This window comes from Nelumbo nucifera, chromosome 3 (genome assembly GCF_055504915.1).
Source record: "Nelumbo nucifera cultivar China Antique chromosome 3, China Antique-T2T, whole genome shotgun sequence".
Lineage (NCBI taxonomy): Eukaryota > Viridiplantae > Streptophyta > Magnoliopsida > Proteales > Nelumbonaceae > Nelumbo > Nelumbo nucifera.
This window is the reverse complement of record NC_142651.1, coordinates 33960834-33972682: the sequence shown is the minus strand read 5'-3', so window position 1 is coordinate 33972682 and position 11849 is coordinate 33960834. Positions and strand designations below refer to the sequence as shown.

Here is an 11849-nt window from a genome sequence, read left to right as displayed (position 1 = left end):
TAAATTTTTTTTATTCTTTTTTTGTCAGAACGGGCCAACCGTTCGAACCGGTAACCGGTTCGGTCACCAATTAGTTTTTAAAAACCATGGTTTGTGTTACTAGATTCATGGACTTTCTTCCAAAAATGAAGAAACCCAAAAAAATATATTTTATCAAATGGTTTTGATTGTAAGAAAAAATCCTTTAACCAAACAAATTATTTTTTAAATTTTTGGTAATTTACAAAAATAAAAATAACAAAAGAAGAACTGTTTAGTAATTAAAATTTGTGAATTGCATAAAATATGATCTGAATCATATATTAAAGGAATTAAAACAATCTGACAATGCACCCAAACAATGCAAAACCGTGTGACGAGACAGAAGCATCAAAGTTGATGTTAATCGTTCCTTGAATGGGAGGATTACATTTCACATTTTCACCTGTTTCCGTTTGTATTAAAATATTCCCAAACGGCATTTAAGGCTTTCTTACATCTAATTTTCTGTATGAACCATAATAGAAAACATAACTTTTCCCATATTAAAGGGACTTCATTCACTTTTGAGTTTCCCCCATTCCTACCAACTACCAAGTACCAACCATTGCGTAAAATCTTCCTTGTAGTCTCCATCAATTACCATTCCTCTATCTCTTAGAAGAGTTTCCGTTGGCAGTTTTCCCTTCAAAATTAACCACAAAAAACTTTATGTTGAGGGGAACAGTACATCTTTAGAATTCCATTTTGCCCTGTCCTCCGGCTGAGCTCTCTGGATGGGGATTGCCTTTATTTCCACTCTTATATTAGGGTCAATAACAATAATATCCTTTACTCTCATATTCAATTGATCATTGTTAAGTCCATTCCTATTTAGTCCCCTGTTAATTATTGGTCCCGAGTTCAGCCATTTATCTTTAACTAGGTTTATCATATGCTCTCCACTAATCCAACTTCCCAGCACAGTCCTTGTTTTAGGAGTTAGGTCACCCTAACCTGGGCTACTTTAGTATGGATAAATAAATCAACCCAGATGAACGCCGCCGACGTGGATAGATAACAAATGGCAAATGCACAAACTAAACTGATATTTAGATATCAAGATCACGGGAGGGTGGCATTGGGGTCTGAATCTACACCTCACAGCACGGTGGGAGGCTGGTATAGGGGAACATCTCTTATCTGGATTTTGCTATTCATGTAGAGATTTTCCAAATGCACGGTGAGATGTTTTATGAGGTCAATGTGTCGAGCAAAATCCCAATTCTTACATGGTAAGCACCAAGTGAAAAGCTATTGTTACTGAAGTTGGTATATTTTCATACCAGAAGACTTCTGCATTGTTAATCTAGGCACACTTTCGGAAAGAAAGACTTGCATTTGTAGTCCTTCCAAACTGAGCCTTGATTATCATACCCTACGAGTCTTTAATAATTTTATACCAACACTAAAAAGTAAGAACTCCGTCGATTAGAAAAAATGGTCACCTAGTCTCAATGGAAACGGTTATGATTGGTTGAGGAAAAAATAATCTCATTAAAATGGAAGAATTCTAATAAGTACTATATATAAATTTTGAATTCAATCCTTCAACAACAAGAGAAAATAAGCCTTGAATTGGCATTGTCAAAAACATGGTAAAAATCCTTACAAGGCAATATACCAAAAAGACGAAAAAACCCATGACCAAAACTAGCAAGTTTACGAACTGAAAAGGAGGCAAACAACTTCCAAAACTCCTCCATGTTTTTTGTTCATTCATCATCGAACGTTGTCTTCTTACCTGGCATTGGAGAGAAAGAATTTTCAGAACATTACTTGAAAAGCATAAATATAGAACAGTTGTAATAAAATTTCTCAAGAGCAGGAATATTTCAAAGTTACGTCCAGTCTGTTAAAAATCTAATGGCAACCCAGACAAAGTCCACGTATGAAGAATGGTTAGGGAGCCCATAACATCAACATACAAATATCCTTCCAAATAAATTACGCTGCAAGACGTTGTTCTGGAGATGAACACACATAAACTAGGACATAGGTCTTTCTTCCTTTTGTTGGTAAATAGATAAAGAATTTGGTCTTCCAAGCTTTGAAAAGTCCAAAAGACCACAAGAAAAGACACGGAAGACCCCCAAAAGAAAACGATATAGGACTGACAATAGGAGTTATGTGGGCGGGCGGTGCCAGACTGATAATATATATTATCAATTTATATAAAATATGAATATGGGTCGTGGATAACAGTTTTACAGACATTGTAAGCTCCCAATTCAAGAAATATGGACTAAACTTATATCCAATGTTGCCACACTCGGACCAAACAACCCAACAGGCTCGGTAGGCCACACAGTTTCACCAGTTCACTTCAATCCATAATACCGTCAATCAGCTAGGAACCTGAAAGCTAACCAGGTCATTGGTTCAAACATCCAATCGGACTTGACATTTTCTTAAACATCACACTGCAGGTGAAAGGTTCTCATGTTCAAAAGGATCTGGCAAGAATATCTAGGAATGGAAACTCTAACCTGTGCCAGCTGCTGCCAAGCTTGGCTTATTTGGTGTTCCGCGTCCCCTGCCACGACCTCCAAATCGACCCCCACCACCAGATCGACCACCTCCACGTCGGCCACCAAATCGGCCACCATCTCTACCACCACTCCTGCCGCCACCACCTCTTCCACTGCCACCACCATCACGACTGTCACCTCTTGGTCTTGCCTCTTCCACTGTCAAGGAATAATCCCCAAGTTCACTTCCGTTCAATTCCAGAGCCTTTGAGAAACTGTCACCGTCACCAAACTCAATATATGCTATCCTGCAGCACAAAAAAAATGGTAAAAGATAATATAACACATAAAAAAAAAGGCATTCTTGAGGAAGAACAGCAGACAAAACTCCAAATTGATTTTGACAAACAAAAGAAATGAAAACAATGCAAAAAGCATCAAAACAGTCTTTTCTGGAAGGGATTTCAAAGCACTTAATGAACCTCAGGTTAACAAGGTCCCCTTCAAGCTACTTGTACCAACCAACAAAAAAGATTACAAGATAATTAATGGAAAAGGACAATAGACAAATAAAACGAAAATCAAATGCGCATACCCCTTGGGAGCACCACTGTCGAAGTCTTTTGGAATGGACATTCTAGTAATCTCTCCACAAGATCCAAAATGTTCTTCCAAGGTGCTACGTATCTGCAGTCACCAATCAAGAGTGTAAAAGACAGCTCCAAAAAGCAAATCTAGAAACAACCATGTTGAATGGCTTTACCTGATCCTCCCCACCAGATTTATCAAAACCGCGTACATATATGGTCTGGCCTTGGCTTTTCCCTCCCTTCTGGTACGAACTGTTCTCTTTTCTAAAATATTAAAAAGATCCAGTGAAACTCGATATAATATCAATTTTTTGGCAAGGAGAAAATTGTACAGGAAAACCATACCCGCTATATGGAGTATATGAGTTTCTTTCACGAGCCAAGTCAAGTCTAACTGAACGACCCAACAAATCTTGCCCATTTAACTCAAGAGCCTGCAAACAGGAAATATTAATAAAAACAAGATGAAACTTGTTAAAGAAGAATTAATTAATTAATAGAATGAGGTAAATGCACCATAATTATCAAAAAATCAAGGAAAATTCACCAACAGAGTGAGTGCATGGACTGAGCATATGAACATGTTGCAGTTGTGGCCCTTATTGGAAGGCAGCTATCATTTTTCGATATTAATCTCGCATATACAATGATGCCATAAATCAAAAAAAGATGCCATTGTCAACATATACTCAAGTCCTCTCATGCAGGTAGCAAAGCAAGGCACATGTTGACATCCTTCAAGATTCTCAAGTCAAAACAGTAGATATGAAATGTGAACTAAAGTAGCAAACATTATAAAAGTTTCCAGCAGTTCCTCCCATTCCTACAACCATGGCAGAGGCCTTCAAGCAACTTTATCAGGATGAAGTGGGACCATGAAGATTCCTTCAATAATTAAGAATTTTTATCAAGTGTTTCTGTATTAACATACACTTGTTAGAAGTAACTATCAGGAAAAACCAATAGACTCAGTGTTCATCTATACATATCACTGTAAAGGCTCATTTAAGATGGATGAATAAAAGAATGAATCAATGAAAATCAGAATTTTCTTGTAATCTTATGGTTTTGTGCTAACTTCAGTAGGTGCAGACTCAAACATGATTTTAGAATATTATATGGTACATTTCATTTAAATAGATTGTATCCATTAACTTATGTGAAAGTGCAATTTCGTTCACTAACTTGATATAAAGAAGTTTCCTTGTCTAAAGTGACCCGCCAAAAGTTAATAACAGTATAACAAAAACATTCCCGAGGCAACAATGTAAGAAGCAGATGTATGGCCTCATTGTAAGAGAGTTCAAGAAATAACTATTAAATTGCATCTACCTTCATTGCAGATTCTTCGGTTGCAAATTCAACATGGCCAAATCCCTTGAACCGCCCTTCTTCATTTGAAGCAAAGCGGACATCAACAATTTCCCCAGCATCCTTAAAGAATTCCTCCCTAAAGGAAAAACAGAGAAGAATAAGTCATAAATGAGATCATGGAAACCCTAGTGAAATGTCCAAGGCCTAGAGTACGTTATAGTTGGTTGCTTACACATCAGCCCGTTCTATTGAAAAGGAAAGGTTGCCAACAAACAATGTCTTTGACCCTGTACTTTGCACTTGAGGTGTAGCAGGAGTCTTGGGCTGCACAATATACAGAAAAAAAAAAGTTCAAACATTGCATGAAAGAGTTCATTATAATAATCAAATTAGCAATCAAACAAAGTAAAAGCATACAGCTTTCTTTGCAGATTTTGCATCAGCTTTCTTAATATTTTCCTTAGGTGAGGCAGCATCTACCATTTCTTCATCACTGTCTTCTTTGGCCTAAAAATATTTCAATACAATACATTCAATTAGAAACACATGACATCAAGGCTATCATGCAAAATTGGAAAACCTTCCATTTTGTGAGCAAATTTTAGAAAATTGCATAATTGGAACTCATTTCCCAAAACAACTAAGAAATGGCACCTAAATTACAGAAAGCCCTTTATCACAGAAGTGCAAATCCAAACTGATAAGGCATTTTTCATTTACTAGTTGCTAATATAGCAATAGATATGGCATTAAACAAAACATAAGGGTTCAAAACAGGATTGATGTAGCCAACTGCATATATTTAGAATCTAGCTCTTAAATGATAATCACAATGAGTTGCTACCTTCAGCCAGCACACACTACCTGATCCGTACATTCAAAGAGGTATCAATGGTTAATTTTTTTAATTAAAAATAGAATCTATGTGTTTCCATAAGCAATTAGGAGATAGAGAGATAATAGAATGCAAAATACAGGGACTAAAAGTACACATTCTGCACAAGAAAAATAAAGAACGTTCTTTTTAACTGAAGATCCTTTGGCAACCTTGATATCATATCTTGTCATACCACATGGAATATTATCCAGTAGATACAATCCCACTCATGCCCAAATAAATTTTCCTTTACAATTTAACAATGCAATAATTCACTAGCAATAGCTTACTTAAAAAATACATGAGCAAATAATGTTTTCCTGGGAACCACTTACATTTTTCTTTGGAGTTTTGGTGTCTTGCTCCTCCTCACTTTCCTCCTCAGATGACTCCTCTTCAGAACTGCTACTCTCCTTTGATACCTTGGTAGACTGCTAAGCAACAAGGTTTAATCAGTGGAAAATTTTTCAAAAGTTAAAATGAAAGCGAGTTAAAAGAACAAGTAGTTAAGTGAGTATTCCAACATATTGTCCATTGGTTAGCTTAAACATGTTCTTTTTTTAGGCTTTCCAATATTTGCAGAAACAGAAGGCTGCTCCATACAAGTCATAATAGAAAATTAACTCCAAGAGAAGTAAAAAGAAACAAAAAAGAAAACCATAATGAGTAATGATCATAAATATATACCGGGGCTTTCAGCTTTTTCTTTTGAGGCTCTTCATCACTCTCGGAGCTTTCATCATCCTCACTCTCATCCTTCTTGGCATCAACCTTTGTGTCAAGTAAAAATATGGAAAATACCACTTTTCAGCATCAACATCCAGCAATAACCAAGAATTTGATATGTCAATACAGAAAATGCAACATGATGTACAAAACAATGAACAGATCACATTAGAATTCATCAAGAAAATAAATATCATGCCACAATAAAAGGCCAAAGCCATATTATTATCCTCAGCCACATGGGATGTTTATATAGTGATTATGAAGGAGTAATGCATGTAACAAAATCAAAGAGAGATCAAGTTGGAGAATTCAAAGAGGTGGGTCACCTGTTTGGTGCTTGCAAGTCTTTTTGTAGGGACAACCTTCTTGGATGGGGGAGCCTGGATCAAAATATCACAATCATGATTAAAAATCAAACACAATAAAACAGAAAAAACTAAATACAGCACAACCACAGATAATTTTATGGTTTATCCTCGAAAACAATTGGTGTACATTTTGATGATATACAGACAGTGATTACAAGCATACATTCATATCAACTTTGATTCAAAATATCATGATTGTTATATATCTGTACAAGTACATCAATTAACTTACAATGTCATACAAAACACTGACAAGTCCATGTTTAAAAAAATGACATTTCTTAACATTTTATTTTCACAGGTACACTAAGATAAAAAAATACAGAAATACATCTCAACATATCATGTGGTGCTTCAATATCTTTTACATTGTTTTCAACAAGTTTTATTTAGTATTATCCAAATAATTTCTTTTAATATACTTTTGAGCTTATCATTATTAGTGATTCTTTTCTTCATACTATAGGTTTCTACAAATTATTGTTCAGCTACATCAGTGATGCTTCCAGTTTTATACCTGAAAAACAGGATAAACAATAAAATAACATTAAGAAAATATCTCTATGTAAATAATAACTTTTATATTAAATAAAGAATAATAATGTAGTATTTTTTATAATTGTATGATGATGATGAGAAGAGAAAACAAAGGACTGCAGAGATGAATGATCAGAAAATAATGAGGCTCTGAGTAGCCAGATAGCATCTTCCGGCTCTTTTCTACCAGAGTATGATGTCTGTTCCATCACTAACAAGTTTGGGATATAAAATATAATTTTTAAGTACGACATTGATTGAAGTGCCAATTATCATAAAAAACATCAACTGAAGTGACACAAGCAACCCTATGCCATATGCCTATCCCATAACAAAATAATATTTACAACCTAAATATCAATAACAGGTACCATTGGACAATATTCATGTCACTTGTAGTATCTAATAATAAATTTAACCCTTAACTTTATTCTATGTTGAGAATGAAATTAACTTACAATAGTATATCATTTCAAAAGGATTATATCACTTTTTTGATAAACAGCGTCACATCAATTTATACTGATACAAATTTTTAAAGTATGTTCAATTATGTCAAAAATATTACTAGTTATACCCAAGGTTTAATATTTACACGTTTTATGAATCATTATATTATGGTGTTGCAGTAAACGAACATAAAATTCAAAAACTTCCAACAAATTTCTCATTTTCAAGGGGTTGATATTATCATCAGAACAATAACCACCATTATAGACTTTCTATATTGAAGGGATCTCCACTTACAACGAATAAAACTCCCCGTTATCAATAAGCAGGTATAAGACAACAAGACAAAAAGAAGCAACAGGACTTACAACAATGGAAAAATGATACTGTTTACTATGGTATGGCTTTACCTAGTTGGCTCTCCTATAACATTATTTTTACCTAGTATGGCTTTACCAACAAAAACATTATTTTTAACAGTCATCTTTTCAATCACCCATCTCCATCTATATAAAAAAGGAGAATAACTCCTTGTCCACCCCTACTAAAATGTTTGTATCAGTGCTGCATACCTAGTTGGATGCCTGGGTAACAATGCCTCCAAAGTGCCTTAAGGAGACACCTGGTCAATATCTAGGTAACACTTAAACTACACCATCATTAAAAAAAGAAGGGCCTCTTCCGATAAGAAATCTAACCAAATCACTGAACTGAGATAATACAGAATTAGTCATGTCCCAGCCCACATGGATCCATGTAAATGCTACTCAAAACAGACAAAATTCATGGCAGTGCAAAGTTATAATTGTAGCAATAATTTCTACATCCCAACACGGCCACAATGTTTTCAAGGGTGAAGGCTCACATCATCCTCATCAGATTCGCTTTCAGAACCATCACTTGATTCTTCTTTCTTTTTTGTTGGTGCAACCTTTACTCCAGTAGGAACAACAGGTTTGGCATTTTCCTGAACCAAGATAAGAGCATTACACAAAAGCAAATAATCCAACCGGAAAAAATTGTGGTACTTTTCACAGACACAAGCTTTATTCTCATCCTTGAGATAAACAACAATAAACACTACACTTACCTCATCTTCTGAAGATTCACTTTCTGACGAGTCTTCACTAGATTCTTCTTTTTTCTTGGATGCTGGCCCAGGGGCATTTTTTGCTGGTACTGGTTTCTTAGAACTAGCTGAAGCTTTTGCAGCAACCTTCTAGTATCATATGCCAGAAATATAGTCATCGAGTATACAGAATAAACTAATCAAATAAAATGCCAAAGTTAAGTGAAATACAGTGAACTTTTGCAGCAGGCATATTGGCTATCATCCATGATTAAGAAGTCAAAAGAAATAAAACTAAGCTGTCACTTGAAAAACAATGGATAATGACTGTACAAAACAATGAAACCAAAAGCAACAATAAATTGAAATGAAGCAAATTCCCCTAACAGCATGCACAATGACCATCACATGGAATAGAGATTTATGAACATTATTATTTTCTTTTGTAAAAGAATAAAACCAAGAACTCTTTTTTTACATTAAAAAATGTTAAAACTCAGCAAAACAAGAACATTTTTTGAAATGGTAACCCCAATACTCACATCATCCTCATCTGAGCTATCATCTGAATCTGAGCTGTCACTTGATTCCACCTTCTTGGGAACTGCAGTAGAGCCATTCTTTGCAGCAGGCAGTTTCTTTGCTGATGGTTTCTGTACATGATAATAAGTGATCAGTGATAAATTTCTTGACAATCATGCCATGAATTCCCCCATGAACACTGAAGTAGAGAAACATAAAACAACAAATAATCACTCACATCATCTTCATCTGAGCTATCATCTGAATCTGAGCTGTCACTTGATTCCACCTTCTTCTTGGGAACTGCAGCAGATCCATTCTTTGCAGCAGCAGCAGGCTGTTTCTTTGCTGATGGTTTCTGTAAATGATAATAAGTGATAAGTTGTATAAATTTCTTGACGATAATGTCATGAATTCCCCCCATGAACACTTAAGTAGAGCAACATAAATCAACAAATAATCACTCACAACATCTTCATCTGAGCTGCTATCTGAATCAGAATCATCACTTGATTCATCTTTCTTCTTGGGAACTGCAGCAGCAGCTGGCAGTTTCTTTGCTGCAGGCTTCTGCACATGATGATAAGTGATTGGTATTAAAATCTTTCAGATAATAATGTTATGTATCCCCCACGAACTGTGAAATAGAACATCACAAGTCAACAACTAATTACTCACATCATCTTCATCTGAGCTGCTGTCTGAATCAGAATCATCACTTGATTCATCTTTTTTCTTGGTAACTACAGCAGAACCATTCTTACTAGCAGCAACTGGCAGTTTTTTACCCTTGGTTTTAGGGTCCTGCGTACACAGGGTTATATATACTCAAAACAGATGTAAAACAAAAATGAATATATATTCTCTGATCAATAAACTATTCATGATCATAGGACAAAGCACTATAACTGAATACCCACTTCCTCATCACTATCATCAGAAGAAGATTCAGAACTGCTGGCTGGTTTTCCTTTCTTAGCAGGTTTTCCAACAGGGCCATTCTTAGCAACAGAGGGCGGCTGCTTTTTGGTAGGTACAGCAGCTTTCACAACAGGCTCCTGAAACATCAAAAGTTAAAAAAACACCGCAAACATTTATAGAACCAACAAAGTTGGTTAAATATCAAGCTCACCTCATCAGAAGAGGATTCTTCACTACTGGATTCTTTAGCAGCTGGCTTCACTGCTTCACTGCCCTTCTTTGGTAGTGCTACCTTAGCCTAAAATTACAAATTTATGAATAACGTAATCAATCACAGTCAACAAAAGCACAGATGACTTACATACCACATATCTAGTCAAAAAATATTTTAGGCATCAACTATTCAACTCTAATAAAACAGACCAAGTATCTAAGTCTGTAAGGCAACATGCAAAATACTAGATAGAAAGTACATACATAAAGATGATAAATGCGTTATTCGACACAATTATGGAACAAGATCTGGTTCGTGTGGGGGTAGGGGGAGAGTGAAAGAGAGAGAAAGGTGAGGCAACGCCAAGCTTTGGTGAAGTATCACATAGAAACTCTTTTATGAAGCTAAAGAGCAACCTGCGCTTAAAAATGCGTCTTTGTGCTATTTTATTGCCCCTGTTTTATCGGCCTTTATTCCTTAATTAAGCATGTCTGTGCTCTATTCTATTGTTCTACAGGTGGCAAAAGAACAAAACCTTCTCCGGTCCAAATACTACTTAATGAAGCATATAATGAATAACGGAAATGAAAACCAAGAAAACATAGGCAGCACAAACCAGACCTTTGGCTTCTCATCTTCGGACTCAGAAGAACTACGGGTTTCCTCTTTCTTCTTCTTTGTTTTAATCCCACTCTTCTGTTTCTGAAGCGCCTCTATCTTCTGCTTCTTAACACTCGCCTGATTCTCCAAAGATTCTTCTGCATCCCTCTTCCCTATAAACAAGAGCAACCGAACACCCACTTTAGGTTTAAACCAGAAAAACAATCAAATCCGAAGTGGTAAGCAGATAGGTTCTTCCAAACCTTTCTTCGCTGACTTTGATGGTGCAGCAACAACAGCTGCCGGAGCGACCTGCATGGAATCACAACATTAACAGTCACGAATTTGCGAAACAAAAGCAATGAAAACGAATGAAAAAGAGATATACGCACTTGAGTCGCAGACTTCTTGCTGGATTTGCCCATGGTGTAGAAAGGACGATGTGGACTGAAGGTTCAGATGAGAGAACTGCAAAAACCCTACAAACTTTTTTAGGGTTTTACGAATAGAGGAGAGTGAAGTGAACGCAGGTTACCATTTTATATACAGGGCGACGACGCGACGTTATTTTAGGGTTCGAAAAGCCACGAAATGTTTCAATTGTCTCGAGTCACTTGACGATGGCTCGGCGCACAGCGGTTCAATGTGGTTCAATCTAGGCCGACCCATTACTAATAATAACGTGGCTTACTCTTTAGATATTTATATTACTTTTTTTTTGTGGGCTAAATATTTATATCACTTGGGACACGTTCAATGCGAGACCGGATCTGCTCCTCACAAAGGGCGCCTCACACACACATCTTATCATGCATCGGGAACATCTCCCGTACTTATATGTTATTATTCACGGGAGATGTCCTAATGCTGGACTGATGTGCCTATGAGGCGCCCATGTGTGAGGAGCAGATCCCATTCCGTTCAATACAAGGCATGAATTGCGATCTAGTTCGAGGAGCTTCTCACCAAGATCAAATTAGCTCCCCCCTCCCCCTCAACGTCCCACAATACATCCTTGTCATGTATTGGGAACATCTCCCGATGATAATACCATAAATGATGATGTCATTATTGGGAGATGTTCCCAGTATGCAGCGAGATGTGCTATGGGACATTGTGGGGGGCAATCTTGTGGGGGGTTGACTTGAACTCCTTACCCTAACCTCATA

At 36.4% G+C, this 11849-nt stretch overlaps 1 protein-coding gene across 2 annotated transcripts; it reads right to left on the bottom strand.

Moving 5' to 3' along the window:
- Nucleotides 1–1491: 1491 nt before the first annotated feature.
- On the bottom strand, nt 1492–11238 carry LOC104592315 (uncharacterized). 2 transcript variants are annotated; one of them, XM_010251625.3, is made up of 22 exons: nt 11073–11238; nt 10944–10992; nt 10702–10853; nt 10078–10164; nt 9866–10003; nt 9624–9749; nt 9414–9515; nt 9184–9303; nt 8966–9076; nt 8445–8573; nt 8220–8321; nt 6326–6379; nt 5958–6041; nt 5606–5701; nt 4811–4900; nt 4626–4717; nt 4412–4529; nt 3425–3513; nt 3253–3343; nt 3085–3176; nt 2508–2797; nt 1492–1762 (listed from the first exon to the last, which is right to left on the bottom strand). In XM_010251625.3, the coding sequence occupies exons 1-22, from the start codon at nt 11103–11105 to the stop codon at nt 1734–1736; spliced, it is 2274 nt and encodes a 757-aa protein (XP_010249927.1). In that variant the 5' UTR covers nt 11106–11238; the 3' UTR covers nt 1492–1733. The 2 variants fall into 2 exon arrangements, with proteins under 2 accessions (XP_010249927.1, XP_010249935.1); XM_010251633.3 differs by having other exon boundaries at nt 8445–8570.
- Nucleotides 11239–11849: the final 611 nt, after the last annotated feature.

Bases quoted from the DNA above. Each gene is read 5' to 3' on its own strand.
- LOC104592315 (XM_010251625.3), bottom strand. From the start codon at position 11,105: ATGGGCAAATCCAGCAAGAAGTCTGCGACTCAA. The intron at 6,042-6,325 runs GTGACCCACCTC...CTTGACACAAAG, and splicing joins GACTTGCAAGCACCAAACAG to GTTGATGCCAAGAAGGATGA. The intron at 4,718-4,810 runs GTATGCTTTTAC...TATATTGTGCAG, and splicing joins CAAAATCTGCAAAGAAAGCT to CCCAAGACTCCTGCTACACC.